The 22,602-nt window shown below is 42.7% G+C and overlaps 1 protein-coding gene across 4 annotated transcripts in view; it reads right to left on the bottom strand.

The window, feature by feature from the left end:
* The window catches only part of Atp8a2 (ATPase phospholipid transporting 8A2), a 547,410-nt gene that overhangs the window by 435,153 nt on the left and 89,655 nt on the right, over positions 1–22,602 (bottom strand). For 3 of the 4 annotated variants that reach the window (XM_040740602.1, XM_040740601.1, XM_040740603.1), the window contains one exon: positions 147–291. In XM_040740602.1, the coding sequence (XP_040596536.1) occupies positions 147–291 (145 nt within the window). Of the gene's footprint in view, positions 1–146; positions 292–422; positions 445–22,602 lie in introns of those variants that run through there. The other variant, XM_040740605.1, reaches the window with a different exon arrangement.

Genomic DNA, 22,602 nt, shown 5'->3' with positions numbered 1-22,602 from the left:
GTGTGGACCTCTGAGCTCAAGCTGGGTGCAGGAGGCAGAGATGCAAAGTGCTGTGGGAAGCAAGTGAACTGAGGGCCGAGCGGGTGATTGAGAAACCACCCCGTGAAGGTGAGCTCTGAGCTTCACCGGGCTGCGGCTTCCCCTACCTGATATGGTTGTCGCAGAATTTGTTGAGATGAGATTGGTTGAGGTAAATTAGGCGGGCCGGTGCCTCTAGCTGGTCTCCAACAGACGTGGCCCGGGACATCTCATCCTCTGCCTTCTTGTAGCCCGAAGAAGAACGAACGGGTCCTGCAGAGATGAGGCGCGGGGCAGAAAACAAAACACAAAAGAAGTCAGCCTCCAGGCCCTAGGCTGAGAGCGTGTTGCAGGCGGGGACCGGCCGCGAAGGATGCTCTGGAGAGACTGGGGCCGCTATGTACCTTGGCTGCCCCTAGAGACTAGACTGTAGCCACAGCCGCCCAGGCAGCGGCAGGCCCCGCCCCACCCCACCCCACCCAGCCTTTGCTCTGGACCTGCGAGTCCCCACCCCTCGGTGACTGGAGACGCCCCACCCCGACCTGTGAATAGGTCCCACCCTTGGGGCCCCGCCTCTCCATGGATCTGCGGAGGCCCCGCCCCTGCCTGAAACCCTGCCCCTCCGTAGACCAGTGGGAACCCCGCCCGTCCTCGGAAGCCCCACCCAACCTGGACTAGTGGAGAAGAGAAGATTCCCCAGCCCAGGCTTCTCTAGCTCTGGACTCATCAGAGACCTCACCCCGCCCTTGACCTTCCTGAGGACCCGCGGGCCTTGGGCTACCCCGTCAGTCCTGCCCAACCCTAGCGCTCCGGAGCGACTCGGCAGCCCAGAGCGTTTGCAAGGAGGGAGTTGGCCGAGAATGTAGCTTGCGGTACCCGCGCTGGCCAGGCTGGCGAGGGGCGAAGGCAGGAGGACCGCTCTAGACTGCCTGAGACAGGAGAGGAAGGAGGCAAGGGAGTCAGCGGTAAAGCCAGAAGACATCCACCTAACCGAGGCCACGCCTCGTCCCGGGAGCTGGATTTTCTGGACCTCTTGGACGATGTTTAGTCACAATGATAAAAACAGCCCTAGGGAGATGACCCACGTGCAGTTCTCACAGGAGCAGGAGGTGAAAGAACCTCTGCGCTGTGGAGCCAAAGTCCCGAATCAGGTGGGCAGAGCTTGCTCCCACCGCCATCGAGCAGAGCTGGGCAGCTAGTGTCCACAAACAGGTCAGATCATCTCAGAGGCTCAACTTTGCCAGCTCTGGTCCAGCGCGTGAGCTCTCGGTTCCTTGCTTAAGTAGTTTCCGTGGCTCCCACACTATAGCAAGCCCTGTCTCGAAGCTTCTGAGTGAGCTAAACTCCCCTGCACTTTTCGTGAGATGTATGAAGAAGGATACACACACACACACACACACACACACACACACACACACACACACACACACACACACACAGCTCCAACGCAGCATACCCTCTGGGAAGAGACAGCCCACCTTTAGAGAAAATCAAAGTTCACACAAAAACAAAAGCTCTGCGGGTAGAACCTTGTTTTCCTTAAATATTTATGCAACTAATACCCCATCTTCTCTACCCATCAAAGACGTGTATATTGCACATCAGTTTTGGTTAAATCATCTTGTTAACTTGACTGTAAGAATTTCAATCCTTGGCATGAGAAAAGGGAAACTGAAAGGCAACTTGCATACCCAGAGCTGACATACTACTATCCAGTCTAGTGAAGAAGGGTTAAGCCTGGAGTAGGCTGAGGGCTTTCCCTTTCCCAAAGCCCAGATCACTTCTGTGCTCATACCTGGGTCCACAGGTCAGACACACCCGTTTTCTGCTCCTTCAGGAATGGGTGCACTGCACACAGGCTATTTCTTACTGTAGGACTAACCCCTCTCCTTTGTCCCCTTTGTCACCCTTTCTTGGGTCTACTCTGGCCAGTAGAAACTGCCAAGCCCCCTCGTTGCAGAGAAGGGGCAGTAGGAAACAAGAATGTTCCTTCTGTCCTGGCTACCCCGTCAGCTCTGCTTCCTGGATTTCAATCAAAGAGTGGACTTTGTTTTGGTTTTAAGCTTGTCTTATTTATTCTCTTCTCTCCATAGGCTAGAAATTGAGCCCAACCAGGGCCTTGCATGTGCTATGCAAGTGCTCTACCATTGAACCCCATCCCCAGTGAGGCTGCATTTCGAAGCACTTGCTACTTTCAGACAGATGGAGAATATTTTTGTGAATAGTTGGTATAAAAGAGCAGTTTCTCTCTCTGCCACTTAACCAGTTTTGTTTTCCTCCTCAGCATTCATCATCATCACCTCATATTATTTATTTGTGATGTTTTGCCAGACCCACTATCCTAAGTTCCAGGACAGCAGAGATCTGTTTTGTCTACTACAGTCAATGGAATGAGACTCCTGGAGTCCCAAAGCCTGACACATGATGGGAACCCATAAAGGATGCCTTGGGTTTCCCAGGTAGATCAGCACAGAGATCAAAGACCTACCATTAGTTTGGATCAAACAGTCTATTGCCAGGACTGCACCCATTTAGTGCACTCCTCTAAGCATCATAGCCATGAAATACTTATCACCAAGGGAATCCCCACTATTTCTTTCTTCATGGACCATATCCTCACTGATTCTGCACTGTACTGTTTTGTAAGTGATACCCATAGGCAGTCACACCTGAAAAATCAGTTAGATGCTGCTGGGATCACAAAATAGGAGGTCTTACCTCTTGCCATCAAAAATAGCACACAGTTTAAGGAATCATGTGACAATCTACACCATTACAGCTACCTAGCAGTGACAGTTTATAACCAAGTAAGAAAGAGTGGGATTGAAGGTTAAGTGAGGTCAGAGGTCACATCATCACTTTGTGCTTTGGAGGAGAAGTGGCTGGAAGATATAAAAGCCTTCCAGGTTATACATGGATTTTGTTAGGAAGAGGAGGGCATTGTGGATGAAGACAAGTGAAGTCCGATTAAATATGAAGTTAACAAAAATTGTATGGGGGGAAGCAAAAAAAAAAATCCATGTTGAGGGTTCAAGCTGAGGACGAGCACACAAGAAGCTCAGGAAACAGAGCCTGTGGGCAGGCTGGAGGTGACACACAGGGTCGAGAAGGCCCAGCTTTGACCTGGACTTCATCTGAAGCCACAAACAATGTCTAATCAAGAAAGATGGGCACCTAACAATGATGGACCAAGTAGCAAGAGACAGGAGAGCTGTGCGATCTAGATGAGAGGCAGTGAAGGCATGGGCTGAGTGAAGAAGGAAAGAGAATTTAGACCTGGGAAACATCTCAGAAGGGATCTTTAAGACTGTCTGTCTTTTGAGAGAGGGAAACTGGTGGTGTGGGTTCTAAAGGGAGAGAGAAATAGATACCCAAGGTTTAGAGCAGACTAGGACAAAAAGCATGACAGACAGAAATAACAGAGTGATGGCCAGTGGTTACAGGCATACACTACTCTTAGGACTCAAGTTTGGTTCCTAGCATCCATGTTAGGTGACTCAAAATGGCCTGTAAATCCAGTTCTGGTTGACCTGACACCTCTGGACAACATGGGTACTTGCAAACCAAACATGTGATATATATATATATATATATATAATTAAAAATAATAAAGGAATGAAAACAATAGTTTGCCGGCAAAGGATTATTGACACAAATAAACGGTAAGAGAACAAGATTGACATTGAATCTCCAAAGTTCCTGGCATGCCACAATGCTCATCTTCCTATACTTACCAAAGCCAGACTGGGAGATTTTAGCCTATGAAGAAATAGTTAAGGGTCCCCTTAATGCCAAGATTCAGATAAATTCATTCTACCACTGTGACTTCATCTTGACCTACCCCTGAGCTGGAAGATACGTTTTCACAAATTTTTATTGCATAAGGAAAACACTGTGCCATATATAGCAGAGCACATTATGGTGAAGGTTTCAAATTTGGACTCCTGAGACAAACCCTGAGTTAATGCATTTCACAGATACCACCACACAAAAGCCAAGCGTATGCTTATAGCTCCCCCCACATAAGTAGGCATAATGTCAGCAGATAGAGGGGGTCAATAGATACTTGGTAGATGAGAAAGAAAACAGCAGGAAGGGAATGATTAAGAGAACAAGACTAGGCAAATTGACAAGTGCTCAGTTTGTTTCCACAGTAGGCATAGGACAATCAATGGCCAGGGCTTTGAGGGAAGGAGCTTACCTTGCCTAACCCTGAACATTGGCTACCACATCAGCAGCAGTCATAGTTTATGATGGATGAATACATCTAAATCTAATGGACTAGATGCCTCCTGAGGGCACATATCCATCATGGAACTACGGACTTCTTCCTTGTCTAGACGTTGACCCCTTCTCCTCTCAGGGACAAGCCAGAGCCGCTACATTTGTGCTGGGCAATTCTGTAGACTCACTGCAGCTCTTTGGACTGATGATGGCTACATGCTCCAAGGTGAGCCACGGTGAATCAGCAAGCATGGGAACCAGAAAGGATGGTCTCTGCCTGTGGCTGACCTATGGCCACACACTCTGCAGGTCTGAAGGCCTCTCCTACCCACAAAGTGACCAGGAGGCAGAGGAAAAGTTTCCTTTGAAATAAATATGAAGCAGCTGAAGGACAGCCAGAGTACTCTATTCTATCCCAGTCATGCTGAGGTCTTTGGTTTCCATGAGTTACACCATGGTCATTCCATCAATTACCCATAACCGGATATAGCAACTAGCACATAAAAGAGCCCATAGAGAACTTATATTATCCTATAAGACAGGAGAGCAAGAAAGGCGAGCCAGAAGGAGCAAACTGCTGTTCACTCATAGTTCACTCTGAAGTGCTGTGGTTCTAGATGTCTCAGATTAGTGGTTCTCAACCTTCCTAATGCTGCTACCTTTTAATACAGTTCCTCATGTTGTGGTGACCCCTCAACCACAAAATTATCTCATCACTACTTCATAACTGTAATTTTCTACTGTTATGAATCATACTATAAATATCTGATATGCAAGACATCTGATATGTGACCCTCAAAGGGCTTGCGGATCCACAGGTTGAGAACCACTGCATTAGATGTTTGCACTCAAAGATGCTAGAACCCAAGAAGAAAGTCTCTATAACAACATTACATCTGCTAATTTGAATGAACCCTAAGTTGTTGGGAGGTAACTGGGAGATGGAAGACAATATCTGAACAAGTGATTATGGATAAGGCAATGAGTGGAGAATAGGAATGGGCAGGGCAGAGCTGGCTAGCTATTGTAGACACACAAGTAACTCTAAGCACAAAGGGCACTGGGTAGACAGGGAAATCCAATGAGCTGCTATAACTTCCCCCAGCAACCCCTGCCCATCTCTAACTCTTCTCTCAGCTCTGGCTCTCCTGTCCATCTCTTTTCCCATGCTGGTGGGAGGTAACATCCATATGTGTTGGTAGTGCATTCACTTCAGGGAACCAAGCAATTCCCCTCCCTTTTTTCTCATGTGGGTGATGGCAAGAATGTGCAGCTCACTGGTTAGGAAGCAGGACTTCAGACCTCTCCCTGAGACATAAGCAGCTACAGGTGACAAGGATAGCTCATGTGCATGTGCACGAATGCTTGTGTGTGTGTGTGTGTGTGTGTTATATGTGCACACATGGCAGGTGTACACATGGGCACATAGGTATGGAGGCTAGAGATCAATGTCATATCTCTTCTTCATTCAATCTCCACCTTATCTTTAAGACAGGAATTTTGATTGGACCCAAAGCTTATCATTCAAATAGGATGACTAGCCAGTGAGCTCCAGAGTTGTTCCTGTCTCTGTCCCTGAGCTCTGAGATTACAGAATCACACCTTGGCTCATGACTTTTCTGTGGGAGCTAGTGATCCAATCCCAGGTCCTGATTCTCATGCAGCAAGCTTTTGGCAGCTAAGCCATCATCCCAGGCCCTTGAACTGTGGGCTCTTGAATGATGGACTCAAAAGAGAAACCTTAACAATCACAAAACATCCTAGGCCACAGGAAAAACAGGACTAACAGCCAGATCTGCAGGAACTTGAGTCATACTCTTCCTATATGTGCTCACACTACCCTGTGAGCCTAGCTAAGCAGCTGCCTGCTGAGCCCTGGCTTCCTCATTCACAAAACTGAAATCCATTATAGAAATGAAAGGTTGACAACTGTTTGGAAAAGTGCAAGTTAGTAAATATTTTAAGCTTTGTGGGCCGCGTGTGGTCTCTCATATTCCTTCTCCTCTTTCCACACCCTCTTTTCCTTCTAATCCTCCTCCCACGTTTTTTTAGCACAAAATCTTTAAAACTTTTTCTTGTTAATTATTTCTTCAGAGTTTCCCAAATGCCCTGTGTCAAAGTCTTGGCCACTAGAAGTGACATTATTGAAAGTGGACTTATCAGTAGTACAGCCTTATGAGACGAAGTTACGTCACTGGAAGGGATATGGGGACCCAGGTATCTCCCATGTTGTCTTTCCCTCCTAGCCACCATGAGGTGAGCAGTTTCTTCCCTCATGGGCTCTCTTCTTGATGCTCTGCCTTACTGCTGGGCCAAAGTCAACAGGGCCAAGTGACCATGAGCTGAAATTTTTAAAAACCTAGGCCAAAATAACTTCTCCCTAAATTATTTACCCAAACATTTTGCCACAGTGTTGGAATGGGACTGTTACCCCTTTTACCTCAGCAAAGCTTGAGCCTCCAAGCCACAGTTTCCTACGCACTTACATAAGCAGAATTTTTTTTCACAATTAGATTCTATCACAGATCCAACTCCAGGAGATAATAGCTTAAATGTCTATTACCATACACTTCTAGCAGATGTGGCTATTCAGAGTTTTATAATGAGGGGTAAGGAGTTGATCCATCTTCCCTTTCTTGAAAAGTATGTGGAGGTGGCACACCTCCACTCTAGGAAAGCAGTCCCATGGTTGTTAAAGAGCTTTTTAATAAGAGGCATGCACACACACACACACACACACACACAAACACACACGCATGCTCGCATGCTCACACACACACACACACACACACACACACACACACATCCTCAAAGTTTCGAGCACAGCTCTGGCTTCTACACCATATTTACAAAGCTGTTTCGTGACTCTTGAGAACACAGGCACATAGCCACAGTTTTGGAGCCGGGAGCACTGGGGCTGATTAGCTCTCCTAATCAAGCAGACACAATGGAAATGCTGGGCAGATACAAAATGTGGTTATTTTTGCCTTGGCAGACACATTTCAGAGGCTTTTCAAGACCCCACTTTGCACAGACTGTTTCTCTCCAAATATAGCAGATGTGATCCACTCCTACCAATAGTTCCAAAACAGAGAACACAAAGAGAAGATGACAGTGACGGGTCAGGATTTCTTGTTTCTGACAACACTTGCTGGATTCTTTTCTTTTTTTTCCCTTGGGAACAAAGAAAATGCAGCAAAAGTAATTGGCTGCGGACTTTTTATTATCTGGAATGTTGTGGATGCTGGATCCACTCGGTTGGTGAGGACCTCCTACATGTGAGGCATTCTGGTAGGTAGTGGGAGGAAGAGGCATGCAGCTGATGGCATAGCTTTTTGTCAACTTGACATAAACTAGAGTCACTTGGGAAGAGGGAACCTCAATTGAGGAATTTCTGCCATCAGGCAGTCTTCTGTGGGCCATTTTCTTGATTAATGATTGATGTGGGATGGTGTAGTCTAGTGTGGGCGGTGCCATTTGGGGGAAGGTGGGCCTGGGGCATACAAGAAAGTTAGCTAAGTAAGCCAGTAAGCAGCACTCCTCCATGCCTCTTCCTTCTGGTCCTGCTTGAGTTCCTGCCCTGACTTCCCTCAGTGGTGGACTGGAACATGTAAGCCAAATAAACCCTTTCTTACTCATGTGCCTTTGGTCATGGTGTTCATCAATAATAGAACCAAACTACGACACCTCAGTTTCAATAAGACCTGCAACACAGACTCCTGTCCTCAAAATCCATTCTGTGTCATCCTGTAAATTAAGTGAAGATAAGTGTGCTCTTCTGGAAATGTATTTCATAGTTAAACCTAAACTTTAAAGAAAAACAATTGTTTCATATCATCAATTCAGAGGATTTGCTTCATTCCAGGCTGGGTTGGCTAAGGATTAAATACAAGTATAGTAACTTTTTATAGCAATTCCCTCTGCTAGGAGAGATTCTCCATTGCTCTTGGGATCTCAAATCTGGGCTCCAGACAGGGGCACCAGCTTTAAAATCCCACTGAGAATTCCACGGGTACAAATCATCACCTGTTGCGCATAGAGGGGGCTGGGTTCAAGATAACCCTCTCTGCTTTAGATACCAAAGTCTACAAATACTCCTACCCCTTCCACAGAGGCATAGCATCTGAACAATATACCCATCCTCTCACTGGCCTCTAGATAATGCGTCATGCCTGACACAGTCTAAACTGCATACAGACAGACAGTGTACCTTACTTCTTTATTATTTGCATAGCAGTCATTGTTGTTCTTAATATGCAATTTCTATTCAGGGTTGGCTGGATCCGCAGATACGGAAACGGCCAACACAGAGCATCAACTCCAGTTTTTAAGTTTATCCCACAAGACTAGCAAACTCCTTCCTGTCATGCATGCCTCTTTCAACCTCTCTTCATAGAAGCAGCCCCGTAGCAACCCTGTCTACAGAAATCCCTGCTCTATTTTGCCCTGCATTTTTCTAACACAGCATTTACCGCACATGGAACTTCTTTGCTCGATTTCTGTCTTCAGCATTTGACATGTGCTCCAGGAGGCGGGGCTTGTGTTCATACTAGCCATGTGCCTCCCATGGGACACAGAAGACATCCAATAGACATGTTGAGGACATGAACTAAGCAAGCACAGGAACTTCACCTTCACCCTTAATTGGGCATAGGAAGATGCAACTCTTCAAAGTCTACACAGCTACTCTGACCACCTCCCCCTCCTGAGGCAGCATATAACACAGCTAGGGAAAATGAAAATGTCTAGTTGATTAAGGCTTATGCTATAGGGAAAGTTCGTGTGAGCCACTTTCCGTGTGCCTTGATGAACAATGGTTTGGCTCACTATCACTTCATTCCTCTTGTGCCTCTCCTTTAAATGACAGTGTGTGAATGGAGGGGAGGGACAGGGACATGGAGAAGAGCTGGGATCCTTAGCAGAATACCTTCTGCCACCTCTGGTCCACAGAATGACGACCTGCTTGGATTCACGTCTACAGCCTTTGTGTGGTCTGCTTGGCTTTATCAAAGGGTAGGAGTATTCCCAGTGGCTCTGCCTTACTCGTGCAGGTATAGCAGCAGCTGCCACCTCCTGGAAACCCTGTGTTCACAGCCTTGTTAAAGGGTTCCTAGGCTCAGTGCCTGTCCAGGCAGTCCCTAAACCTCCACAGAAATAGTATGACAGGTCAGGAGACCAAAAGCTGTTGACCCTCATAGTCATCGTTAATTATTCCCCACACTTCAGCTTTCTGCTTGGAGAACTGTCCACAGAGAAAGAAATTGGGATATCACACCTGTGTTGTTCTGGCTCCACCCCTCTCCTTCCACTTCTCAAAGATCAAAGGCAGACGCTGCTTTTCATGTACTCCCCTGATGCCATTCTCCAAGCAATGCCTACAATCCCACGGAGACACCTCTCCTTCCATGCAGAAAAAGCTGAGGTCTGAACATCCAAGCTCTTTGTTCATATGCTAAATGTGGGAAATTCACAACTGGCTCGAAACGAAAGGTTACTAGTCAGTGTCCCTGTGCTTCTTGACATGGCTTTTCTTTCCCAGCGAGACAGAGACTCTAAGTCTGTGGAAGTCAGAAGTCAGGTACAAGGGAATGGCAGATTCATTTCTTCAGCTATCACCCAGCTTGTCATATTGGCTCATCCTCGTTGGTCACAAGAGGAATCTTGTGCAATCTTAGTGCAACCTTCAAAGTGTGTGTAGTTGGACATTAGCAAGTCAGCGGAGGCCAGCTCATCGCCTCCATCTCCAGTGCCCTGGGAAAGCACACCTTCCCAAGTAGTCTGGCTTTCCCTGACTTTCTCGCTGATTTGACATTTTGCGTATCACATTTTCTTCTCAGACACAGAAGTGAGAATGCTTAAATATAGGAATATCTGTGAAAGCAAAGGCATATGGAGTGTCTGCCTCACAACATCCTCAGCCCATTCAGTACTGCCAGACCAATCATGTTTGCTATGCCACAGAAGGGTCATTTGTAATTACAGTTCTAAAAGGCACACTGGGCATAGGCCTGAACCCCAGCACTTGGTAGTTGGGGACAAGAGGAACTCTTGTATAAAGCCAGGCTAGGCAACATTGTGAGTTTGAGGACAGCCTGGGCTACATAGGGAGACACAATCTCAGGAAAACAAAAATAAATAAGTGTCTTTTGTTGAGCCTACCAAGCATTCTGTATTTACTGACCTATCTAATCACTATAACAGTCAATACACTCACTGTAGAGATAATTAACAGCAATAATTAACAGTAAGGCAATGAGTGATGAATCAGCCAGCCAACATCCAAATTAATTTCCTTATTTTTATGAGTCATTTTTATGACTGTTTCAAGGAATATCCTAAAATGACAATTAGATCTGTTATCAACTGGATCTTTATTCTTCTTAGTTCTTGTCTGAAAATAAAGTTATATTCCTGAACTCTATGCACTAAAGGGCAAAAAAGGGGGGGGGGAAATTCCATTCACTCACAGGCATCCAGGTTTAACCATTTCATACTTAAGTGTAGAAAGTCAACCCCAATTGCTAGATATTACCTATCCTGGAGTCAGGAACACACAGAAGAAAACAGGATGTCAAGATGTACAAAATATTGAAGACAAGAAGTTATTCATGCATTAGAAACTCTAGGCCTTCTATGCCAATACAGGAACAAAAGTTCTCCCTGGGTGCAGGAGGAAGGAACCCTTGAACACCGGGGGTGAGAATATAAGCTTGCACTACTACAAAAACAGGTGTAGAATTTCTCCAAACACTGGAAATAGAATCATTCGATACAGCTACAACACTGAAGTCTGAAGAAGTCAGACTCAGCACACAACAGGGATACCTGCAGACTGATAATTAGCACAGCATGAGTCACGATCTCTAGGTTACAGAACCAGCCTAAGTGCTATCAATAGCTGGATGGGTAAAGAAAATGCGATGCATATATAGGTGAATGTATACACACCCACAACAGAGTGTGACTCTACCGCTGAGCAGAGCAAAGTCGTGCCATAGTTCGCGACCAAAGTCGCGAAAATGGAAGTATAGAAGATCATGTCAAGGAAAGTCAGCCAGATCTAGATAGATGAGTATGCTTTCTCTCATATGTGGAGTCTAGAAAAAAGAAGACGTAAGAGTGGAAAGGAACTATTAGAACAGGGGTCTAAAGAGGGTAATGGCAGTCATATGATCAAAGTACATCATATGTGGTATATGTCACAGTGAAACCCACAATTTTGTACAATTACTATGCACTCTTAAAATTCAATTTTTAAAAAGCCTCTTGCATTTAAATATCTTGTAATCTGGTGTGGAAACATGAGAGCCAGAAAATCTCACAACACTGGATGCTGAGTGCTGTCCTCCACCAGGAACTCCTCTTCCCTCACTCTGTGCTCAGCCTGCCTACAGCCCATCATTAGAGCACAGCTTAGGTTTTCTCTCCTCTGAGGTCACTATATGACAATAACCCAGGCTGAGTTAGATGTCCCTGCTCCAGATGCAGCTGGTACGGTTCCAAGAAACACCTTGTTACATCTCACACAACCGTGTCACTCATAGCCATACTGCATGTGTAGCAACGTGTATAGTAACACTCATGAAATGCTAGAAAGAGGCATTGCCAGAGATGGACACCAGACAATGGTTTCTTTGGCACTGCCTGTCCTCACTCTTGAGAGGGTTCACTGCTCTACAATGCTCCCTTTGACCATCATCCACTCTCGTCCTTTAAGGGTGCTCTACTCTATTCTGTAAGAAATGCTTAGTGTCCACACAACTGTCTCTCACATGCATCTTTTCAATGAGGGTCACAAGAACTGGGAAGCTGAGTGAGTACAGAACACGATCCCATTCCACTGTAGGTTGACTCCCTTTGCCTCCATCGTCTAAAGGTATGGACGGCTTTTCCATGGACCATGGAACTCCGTCCCTTTGCTCTTACAGTTTTCCTGGGTGTATGCAACAGCCCTCCTTAGAGCCTTTGTCTGGCTATTTGGCACTTGTCCTAAGCCCCTTTGAGTTACTTTTCTATCACCAAGGTTAAATAATGGGTGTATATTCCCAATAATTCTATTAATGTCTCATCTGCTGTAAATGACCTACACACTCAAACTACATCAAACATTACCATCACTTTAGGTGAACAGCTCTGGGATTGGATCTTGGAATTTTCATAGCAAAATGAGTTATACCTATTATAATCTTAGTAGTGACCCTATTAGTCATGGACCCTATGTGCTTAACTGCTATATTAACTCTATCTCCATGCATAAACAGCCACATCACTCTCAGGTGGTCCTATGATGATCTAACTATATCTGTCTGGGGTCCCTTGATTAACCTCTGGAACATGAAAATTGGCAAGAGTGGAGATTCTTAAACTCTTCTATGTCCCTTCAGCTATAAGCAGCCATATCAACTGGACCACATCTCCCACATGATTTGGGAGCTTCAACTCCTAAAGGGGGTTGTTGGATATTAGCAGGTGTCTGGGTCACTGGAAATGGACATCTTCATAATCAGCAGCTTGAAGAGCAATAACTGAAACCACAGGACTCTGCTTACTGCTCAAAACACATTCTGTCTGCCTTATCTCTAGCACCAATGGAGTTGCTAGGTTATGACAGTCAACTCTCCTGCCATAGAGTTGCCTCGTTATGACAGTCAACTCTCCTGCCATAGAGTCACCTCGATTATGACAGTCAACTCTCCTGCCATAGAGTCACCTCGATTATGACAGTCAACTCTCCTGCCATAGAGTATCCTCGTTATGACAGTCAACTCTGTCACTGTAACAAACACCAGAGAAATAAAATTATAAAAAGAGCCGGGTGGTGATGGGATATGCCTTTAATTCCAGCACTCAGGAGACAGAGGCAGGTGGCTCTCTGTGAGTTCAAGGCCAGCATGGACTACAAAGCAAGTTCTAAGACAGAAAAACCTTATCTCAAAAAAACTGTGAAAGAAAGAAGGAAGGAAGGAAGGAAGAAGAAAGGAAGGAAGGAAGGAAGGAAGGAAGGAAGGAAGGAAGGAAGGAAAAGAAAAAATGAAAAGGTTGGTTTTTGGCCCTGAGTTCTTGGGAGTTTCAGTTCAGCCTTTGCCTTGGGCCTGTGACCATACCCACAGCACATCTGGTCAAGCCCAACTTCTCACCTCACAGCCAGGATACAAGACAGAAAGAGAAAGAGTCTGGGATCCCACAATCTCCTTTGACCTCAATGACAGACAGACTTCCAGTGTGTCCCAACCTCTTAAAGGCTCCATTCTATCCCAATAGCACCAAGTAGGCCACCAACCCTTTAGCACACAGACTTCAGAGATGGCTCTAAATCCAAAGAATAGGATAGCCTAGGTAATCCAAGCCTAGGGTAATATCATATTTACAGTATGATATTGAATAACGAAGATGATGATGATGATGACAACTTGATCCTTTACTCCAAAAATAAGAGGACAAGAAATTCATGAAAATCGATAGCCATGAGCACTTACTGCAATTCCTAATCTCTTTGGTTCACTAGCCCGTGCCAAAAATTTTCCACCAAAGGTTTGAAGAAGGATCTTGAGAAAGGGTGGCTATGTTTGACAGGAGCAAAACTGCTGTGTAAGGCATAGCAGAAAGATTACGGTTGATGGTTGATGACTGTGTTTCAAAACAGCTAGAGGAGAGGATTTTCAATGTCTCAAAGACAAAGGAATGCTGTGGTGATGGAAATGCTAGCCAACCTGGCCTGATCACCATAAATGGTAAACATGATGTATAACTATGCATAACTATGTGTTGGGGTGAGTGTGTATGTTTCCACACACTGGCTATAGTTCCCACCTCCTAATTAGATAGAATGACTAAACTCTTTCCTTAAAATGTAGGACCAAATTGTTCTCTAATCACTGGCATGTGTTGTTTGGGAATATGATGACTGACCTCAGGAATAGCCAACCTGAATTAGTAGTATAGCGTTTACCTTTGCAATTACTTCCAAATGCTTTGATTCATCTCCTAATCCCACATCTAATTGTTAGAGAATCCTACCTGTTCCCGCACCCCCATCTAGGTAACTGTGAGATGGTTTCTGAATCTGATCTCCACCCTCCTCCTCCATCCTTATTTCACACATCACTCCACATTCTGACACTGCAGTAACTTCCTTGCTCAGCCTCTTTGTGCTCTTACCCTCAGGAGTGACAGCCACACAGCAGTCAAAGCATTTTCAAAACATAAAGCAAAGTCAGTCTCTCGTCCAATCAGGCTGACGGCTTCTGAGATACTTCAAGTGGAGAGCAAACTCCTCATTGTCTTTCTAAGTTTTATGGTAACAAAACCTCAGGTCAGGTTATTTACAATAGACAGAAATTCATTTGCCTGATAGTCCTGGAGGCTGGGATCTCCCTGTTTGAAGCTGCACATGTGGCAAATCTTCTTGCTATCTATCCCCTTACATAAAGAAGGTATCACGTGGGTCAGCCAGTGAGGGCATCAGACTCCTCTGTTAGAAAGATGTCACTCTCAGAAAAATGAAACTCCCCTACCGTGATAGCATGAAGCCACTCACAAGGGCTGAACTCCTATAACCCAATCAACCCCTGCAAGCTTATTTCTCCACACAGCTGCACTGGCAATGGGGTTTCCAACACATACCTTGGGGGCTTCATTTAAGTCACCATAGAATGCCAGACTCTAAATGCAAGCCTTCTCTGCTCGCGTTCATACACATCTAGTCCATCCCTGCTCCTTCTGTCTACAGTGACCTCAGCTGGAAACCCCCTTCAAATATCTTAATATTATTTGGGTCTTGAAACCCAAAGCTGGTATCCCCAAATGGAATTCTTTAAAGGAATATAATTTAACCACACACCATACACAATTCATCATCCACAGGGCCCTGGACTCGGTAATGTATAATTCAGTCCCTTGCTGCCCCCTTTGTTAAGAGGATGCACATCTGTTCAACGACTGCTGCAGAGAGCTAAACACTCAGCCCTATAATACATTTTCTGAACTCTATCTGACACAGGGGTTGTAAATACAATCTCAGCACAACCACCATACTGGGTATAAAAAAAAAATCAAGTGCAACCCACAGTTAGGACCCCAACTCGTGTTTGAGGAAACCTAAGACTAGGTCTCATAACCTTACTGACCCCAGACATTGGTAGCCTCCTGAACAGAGCAGGACATAGTTAAGGAAATTGTGTAAATTTACTTATTATAATGACAAATTACAGTGTGTAATTCTATAAGCAAGAAACTAATAGATTAAAGAATCTATTAACTGAGATGGTTGTGGCTACGGAAGGTTCAACATCATAAAGGCACTTACTGGACACCTAGAACAGATCTATCTTATTTCCTAAAGTCTGACATTTGTCAAAGTCATTTCTTCCAAGAACTCCTTGGTGTGCACAAGTTTATTCTACAAAAGACATTACAATCCTAAACACTTGCACCAAACTCTGGTGCATCCAGTTTCATAAAAACCATACTACTGAACATAGTAGACACAGATTAGCTCCAACTTAGTAATAGTCAGTGATTTCAACACCACACTTTCTCCAACAGGCAGGTCAGAAAACATCAGAATTAAATGACATCATATACCCAATGGACCTAACAGATATCTACAAAATATTCTACCCAACACCAAAGAATACACATTCCCCTCAGCAGCCCATGGAAGCCTCTCTAAAGGTGACCATGTGTGAGACACAAAACACATCTTCACAAATTCTGGAAAAGTTAGATAACCTCATGGACTCTATCTGACTACAAAGCAATAAGACTTAAAAATCAACAGCAAGAAATCTCTAGTAATTACAACTCACAGAGGTTAAACAACGTATTACTGAATGGGTCAAAGAAGAAATCAAGACAGAAAATCTAAAATGCCTGAAATTAAATGAAAATAGAAACCCAACAAAGCCTCTGAGACACAGAAAGCAGTCCTAAGAGGAAATTTACAGCTCTAAGTGCCTGTATTAAAACATCAGAAAGAGCATAAACAAATGACTTAAAAAACAAGAACAAATTAAGCCCAAATCCAGTATGTTGGAAGAAGTAATCAATATCCGATCATAAACTAATGAAATAGAAACAATATAAAGAATCAACAAATCCAAGAACTGATTCTTAAACAAGACTAATAGATCCTTGTACTAATCAACCAAAAGGATGAAAGAAATATCCCATATTAATATACTAAAAAATGAACAAAGAAACATTAAAACAGACACCAAAATATTCAAAATATTATAAGGGGATACTTTAAAAATCTGTACTCCATTAAATTTGAAAATCTAAAAGAAAATGGATAAATTTTTAGGTTAATGCAAATTATCAAAGTTAAACCATAAAAATACCAACAACTTAAACAGACCTATAGCAAATAAATGGAGAAATCAAAACTAATTTAAAATTTTCCAACTAAAAAAGCCCAGGTCCAGATAAGATTCTAAGCAGAATTCTACAATGCATTCAAAGATCTGCATCCAGTCTTTCTTAAACTATTCAAAAAAAAACAAATAAGGAAAATAAGAAACAAAAGGAGTATTTCCAAACTCCTATGAAACCAATATTTCTCAAATACTAAAACTAGGTAAAAACACAACAGAAAAAGAAAACTACAGGCAATATCCCTGATGAAAACAGATGGAAAAATTCTCAACAAAATACTTGCAAGCCAAATTCAGGCATCTATCAAAAAGATCATGTACTACTATCAAGTTGCCTTTTCCAAGGGGATACAGGTATGGGTTACCAGACATAAGCCAATAAATGTAATCAATCATAAAAATTGGCTTAGAAAGCACATGATCATCTTATGTGCAAAGGCAAAATCCAACATGTCTTCATGATAAAAGTCCTAAGAGAGTAGGATGGGAGAAAATATACCTCAACATAATAATGGCTTTATAGAACAGAAACACAGCCCACATCATCCTAAGTGAAGGAAAAAAGAGCAACCTCACTGAAATTAGGAATGAGGGGGCTGTCTACTACCCCTATTACTTTTCAATATAGTGCTCAAAGAAATATAGTCCTCAAAGCACTGGCCAATGCAATAAGGCAAGAAGAAACTAAAGGGAGACAAATAGGAAAGAAATCAAATTATCCCTATTTGCAGATGGTATATTATGCATAAGAGATCACAAATAGTCCACCATAAAACTTCTAGAAATGATCAACTCTTTTGGCAAAGTGGCAGGATACAAAATAACTTACAGAAGTCAGTGGCCTTTCTATATACTAATAACACACATGCTCAGAAAGAGATCACTGAAACACTCCCATTGACAATAGCCTAAAAATTTACCAGGAATTCCTAACAAAGGAAATGAAAGACCTCCACAGTGAAAATGTAAAATCTCTGAAGAAAGAGATCAAGGACTAGATGACAGACAGACCTCCCATGTTCATAGTCGGACATAACTAATATAATAAAATAATATGATACTGGCATAAAAACAGACATGTAGATAATGAAACAAAATGGAAGACTAAATATGAGGCATTTGATATTTGACAAAGAAGCTAAAAACACACACTTTTCAAAAGACAGCATTTTCATCAAGAAATTTGATGTCCACATGTAAAAAGGTAAAATTAGACCTGTATTTGTCAGCCTGCATAAAAATCAAGTCTAATGAATTAAAGACTTCTGTGTGAAACCTTACATACAGAAATACTATAGGAAAACATAGGCAGTACCCTATAAGATAAAGCTGTAGGAAAGGACTTTCTGAAAAGAACACTCCATTTGCCCAGAAATTAAGGCCAACAATTAATAAATGGGACCTCATACAAAGTAAAATGTTCTGTATAGCAAAGGAAACAATTTTGTAAAGAGGAAGTCCATGGAAAGAAACTTTGCTAGTTATACATATAATAGAGGATTGATACCCAGAATACATGAAAACTAAAAGTGCCAAGAATAGAAAACAAGCCAATTAAAGAGTAGGCTACAGATATGATCAGAGTTCTCAAAAGAAGACATACCTGAAAAAGTTCAACATTTTTAATTTAAAATACATATATAATACATATGAGCATATGTATATATACATAGATGATGGTGGTGATGATTATAAAGTTAAGCCACTGGGGTGATAATGCCGTCCCTAAAAGCCATAGACTAATAAAACCCAAGTGGCAGGCATTGAAACCTCCCTTGGAGACATTGGCTAGGGAAGTCCAAGAGAGCCCCCCAAAACAGTACAGACTGTTGTGTAGCTTGCATACAATAGACTTTCCCACACTATCCTGTTGTGTGAACTCTGTTCCCATGAGAGGAGTACCTCCTCCAACCAAGGAATTTCAGGGGCAAGATGTTTCTTCCTCTTCCTCATCTGCAATTCAGCTTAGCACAAAAGGGCATCATGCAAACATGCCCCACTGGTCCATGAGACCTTCTGTATCACGAGCATATCTGATGCTAGCGGTGAGAACATTCTGTATGTTTTTTGCTGTCTCTTTGCCCCTGCTTTGAACCCTGAACTATCTTAGAACAAAAGCTTCAGAGATGCCTAATAATGGGCTCTTGAGCAGCATTGCCCAGAGTTCCCTGGTTCTGCTGAATCTTGAAATAATATGGAGAATTGCTTTCAGATTTAGTGCAAACTAAAAACTCAAATACCCAGAAATAATGGACACCAAACACACACACCAAGGTGCATCTTATCTCACTAAACAAAAGCAGTAGTAAGGAAAACAATTTACTAATAACCAGAGAAGACATGAAATGATTAGGAGCAAAGATAGGAACCACACCAGACTTCCCACTCAGACAGGGAGAATATAATTTGGTGACCTATTGTACTACACAGCATAGTGCTCACAGCTAACGATACTTTCCTGGGGGAAGGAATGGCAGACCTACCAAAATGCAAGCAAGACACTTGAAGAACAGCTTTCTAGACTGTTACTTTCTCATTCTACTTCACCAATCTTTCTATATTTGGGGTGAAATAAAGATTTTTTTCTTTCACATACACAAATGCTAACAGTGTTTATGAACCATTAAAGAAGTCAATACACAGATCACACACAAAAAATACATAGGATGGGTCAATGGCAGAGGTCCTGGCCAGCAAGCTTGGGGCCTTTGGTTCGGTTTCCAGTAGTGTTCATTTTTTTAATACTTAAAATAAGACATATGTAGGTAAATGAGGCATATCCATTAAATTTTTCTAAATGTCACTTGAAAGAAAGGCGAACCCGATAGTATATTGTGGGACTTTAAAATACCTCAAAGTGAAATATGTGGTGCAAAAAAAATTAAAAGTAGAATATGTAAAATAATATTCTAATTATATTCTTACAATACACATACATTGCATCTCATAAATATTATTATAATATAAATATTACAAAATGGATATATTGCTATATGGAATAAGAAAGAGACAACTGGAAAAGAAGCATATAGGGTATCATGAAACAATGACAAAAGCAACAACAAAAACCAAGGAGCTACAGTTAGTAAATATAGGAAGGAGTTCAACTAAGACACCAAAAACGTTCAATTTATATTAAAATATTCTATCAATATTCAGGCAAGAAAAGGAGAAGAAGGAGCAAAGAAGGGATTAGACACAGAAAAGCTAGCATCCAAATGGTAATTTAAATCCAGCCACCCTTAGAACTACATTAAATATAAATGGTCCAAATATGCCAATTGAAAGTCAGACTAGACTAAAGAGGAGAAGCCCAACTACAGCTCTATTTCTGAGTAATCCACCTAAATATAAGGCCCAGATAAGTGAAAGGAAAATGTATGAATATAGTATACATATCATCAAAAAGAGCTGGATTACCACATCATAAACGATAGGTGTTAGAATAAGAAAGATTACCAGAGTTAAAAGGCCCAGTTCATGACAATACATAAATGGGCCAGTTTCCTAAGAGGAATGAACAATCCTGTCTTAGCTGTCTTTTGTTTGTTTTGTTTTGTCAACTTAACATGCACTGGAGTTATCTGAAAAGAGGGACCCACAATTGAGGAAATACCTCTATAAGACTGGCTTGTGGGCTAGCCTGTGAGGGATTTTCTTGATTAATGCTTGATGTGGGAGGGAACAGACCACTGTGGGCAGGGCCACCCCTGTCAGATGCTCCTGGGCTGTGTAAGAAAACGCACTAAAGCAACATCCCTCCTTCAGTTTCTTCTCCACAGTCCTGCTTGAGTTCCTGCTGTCTTCCCTCAGCGGACTGTAAGCCAAAGAGACCCTTTCCTCACCAAGCTGCTTTTGATCGTGTCCTTTATCACAGCGATAAAAACATACATTTTAGCTTCTACAAATAAATATGGAGGGGAAGTAACTTGTCTACATGTGGAAGGAGACCAGTGCACAGCTCCCTTCTACCCAGCTGCTGTGCTTCCTCCACAGTCACGGACACACCAAAGACAGAAGGCTGAGCATATTCAGCGCCAAGGCCAACAATAAGACACTCGGTCCAACAAACGAGGGCCTCGCTGACTGGCAAGGCCAACCTCCACAATGCCATCACTGAGGGCCTCGCTGACTGGCAAGGCCGACCTCCACAATGCCATCACCTACAGTCTCTGCACTGAAGACACTGGAAGGTTAGAAAGCATTCTCTCCCTGCTCCATCTAAAGTGATCGAAAGATTTTTGGAAAAAAAATTCACAGATAATTTGAAAATCAAGTAACATTCACTGGGAAATCAGGGAACAATTACGGACTGAACATAAATATATGTCAAAAATTACGTGATTACAGATAGACATTTATAACTTAAATATTTATATTAGAAAAGTAGATACACATACTCATACAACACACACACAAAATTAAAAACATACATACACACCAAGTAGAGTAAAAAGGAGACTATAGAGAAAAGAAACCTGTGAAATAGGAAATGATCAAATACAGACTTTGATGTCAAAAATTGACTCTGTGAAAAAGATTCTCACTCTGTTTATAGATTTAATTTACAGAAGTCATAAGGGATTTTTTATAACTGTTACTTACTGAAAAACAAAGAAATTACTCTGAGGGAACACTTTAGTTATGTTCATCTACATGAGGCCTGTTTAAATATTACAAATTAGTAAAACTAAAAAAAAGCTGGAGAATTCCTAGCCCAGTACAGCCACATTTTAGTCAATATAAAGCAAACAAACAAGCCTTAAAAACCTGACCTGGTCATTATGCATTGTATATATGGTTTGAAATGCCACACTGCACCATAAACACATACAATTCTTATGTGTCATCTTTACAAAGAGACAGGTGGAGCCCCCTAAAACCTCCCATTGAAACACTTCTTAATTAGCAGCTGAGGTGGAATGACAAAATAAGCTGAGTTATACTAAAAGTGTTATTTGTAAAACCTAAGCTTATGGTACTTTAACAAGGAAGAAAAATCTGAATTAGAAAACAAGTTAAAAATGTACTTGACTCATTTAATTTGAAAAGCAATTTGAAATTAACCTCTGATGTGTACATAATTACTGAGGAACTCTCTAGCTACCCCACTGTTCTGTAATTAGGTTAAGAAAATAAAAGTAGTATGGACCTCTAAGACTTTCCCACACAGCATCAAAAGAAGTTCCTTATCCTTTTCTGCTTAGCCTAAAAATATGTTCAGCTGTAGTCAGACAGATTTGTTTTAGATAAATTTTGAATTTATAATGTCCTTCCCATAATAAATATTTCACTCAGTGAGAAACCTCATAAAATTACCCAGTGATTCAATACTGTGGTCTCCTTGGAAGATGACATGAGCTAGCAAACTGATAGTGTTCCTGCAAAATAAATCCAAATGTACAACCCCTGGTGAAATGCTGAGCTCTTGAGCCCCGAGAAGCACCATTTTAACTGACCAGTTACACAAGTAACGGATTCACCTGCTCAACACGAGGAGGTCGTACCGACTGCTGCAACGCTCGTGTCGAGGGTAGGACAGGACAAGGCAGCAATTTGAGAAGTTCACACAGAACTCTATGTAAAACACATTCCTTTCCCTGGAGCTGTTTAAATGAAAGGTGAGTGGTAACACAACAACACACATTCTCTAGAGAGGCACAAATGTCATAAGAGGTATGCGCAGTGCATTCTGAAGCAGCCCAGCTAGCTTTCCTGTGAACGAGTCATGGTCAGGGGAAGATGGTGATGGCCTGGGGGCATCCGGTGACAATGGCAGCAAGTGTAGAGGGCAGCCCACGCTTAGGGCCTCCAGCATCACCAGCACCTGGAGTCCTGAGATCCGATGGCCCTAGAGAACCTAGGAGCACTGTGGGCTCCTTCCTGCTCCCTCTACCCACCGCTCCTCCCGAAGCCCAGCCTTCTCTACAGGATCCTGTCCCATTCATTGTTTGAGACTGAGGAGTCCTCCTTCCACCTGTCTCGG

The sequence above is a fragment of the Mesocricetus auratus genome, unplaced genomic scaffold (assembly GCF_017639785.1).
Source record: "Mesocricetus auratus isolate SY011 unplaced genomic scaffold, BCM_Maur_2.0 Super-Scaffold_100707, whole genome shotgun sequence".
Classification (NCBI taxonomy): Eukaryota; Metazoa; Chordata; class Mammalia; order Rodentia; family Cricetidae; genus Mesocricetus; species Mesocricetus auratus.
This window is presented reverse-complemented; position numbering and strand designations above follow the sequence as displayed.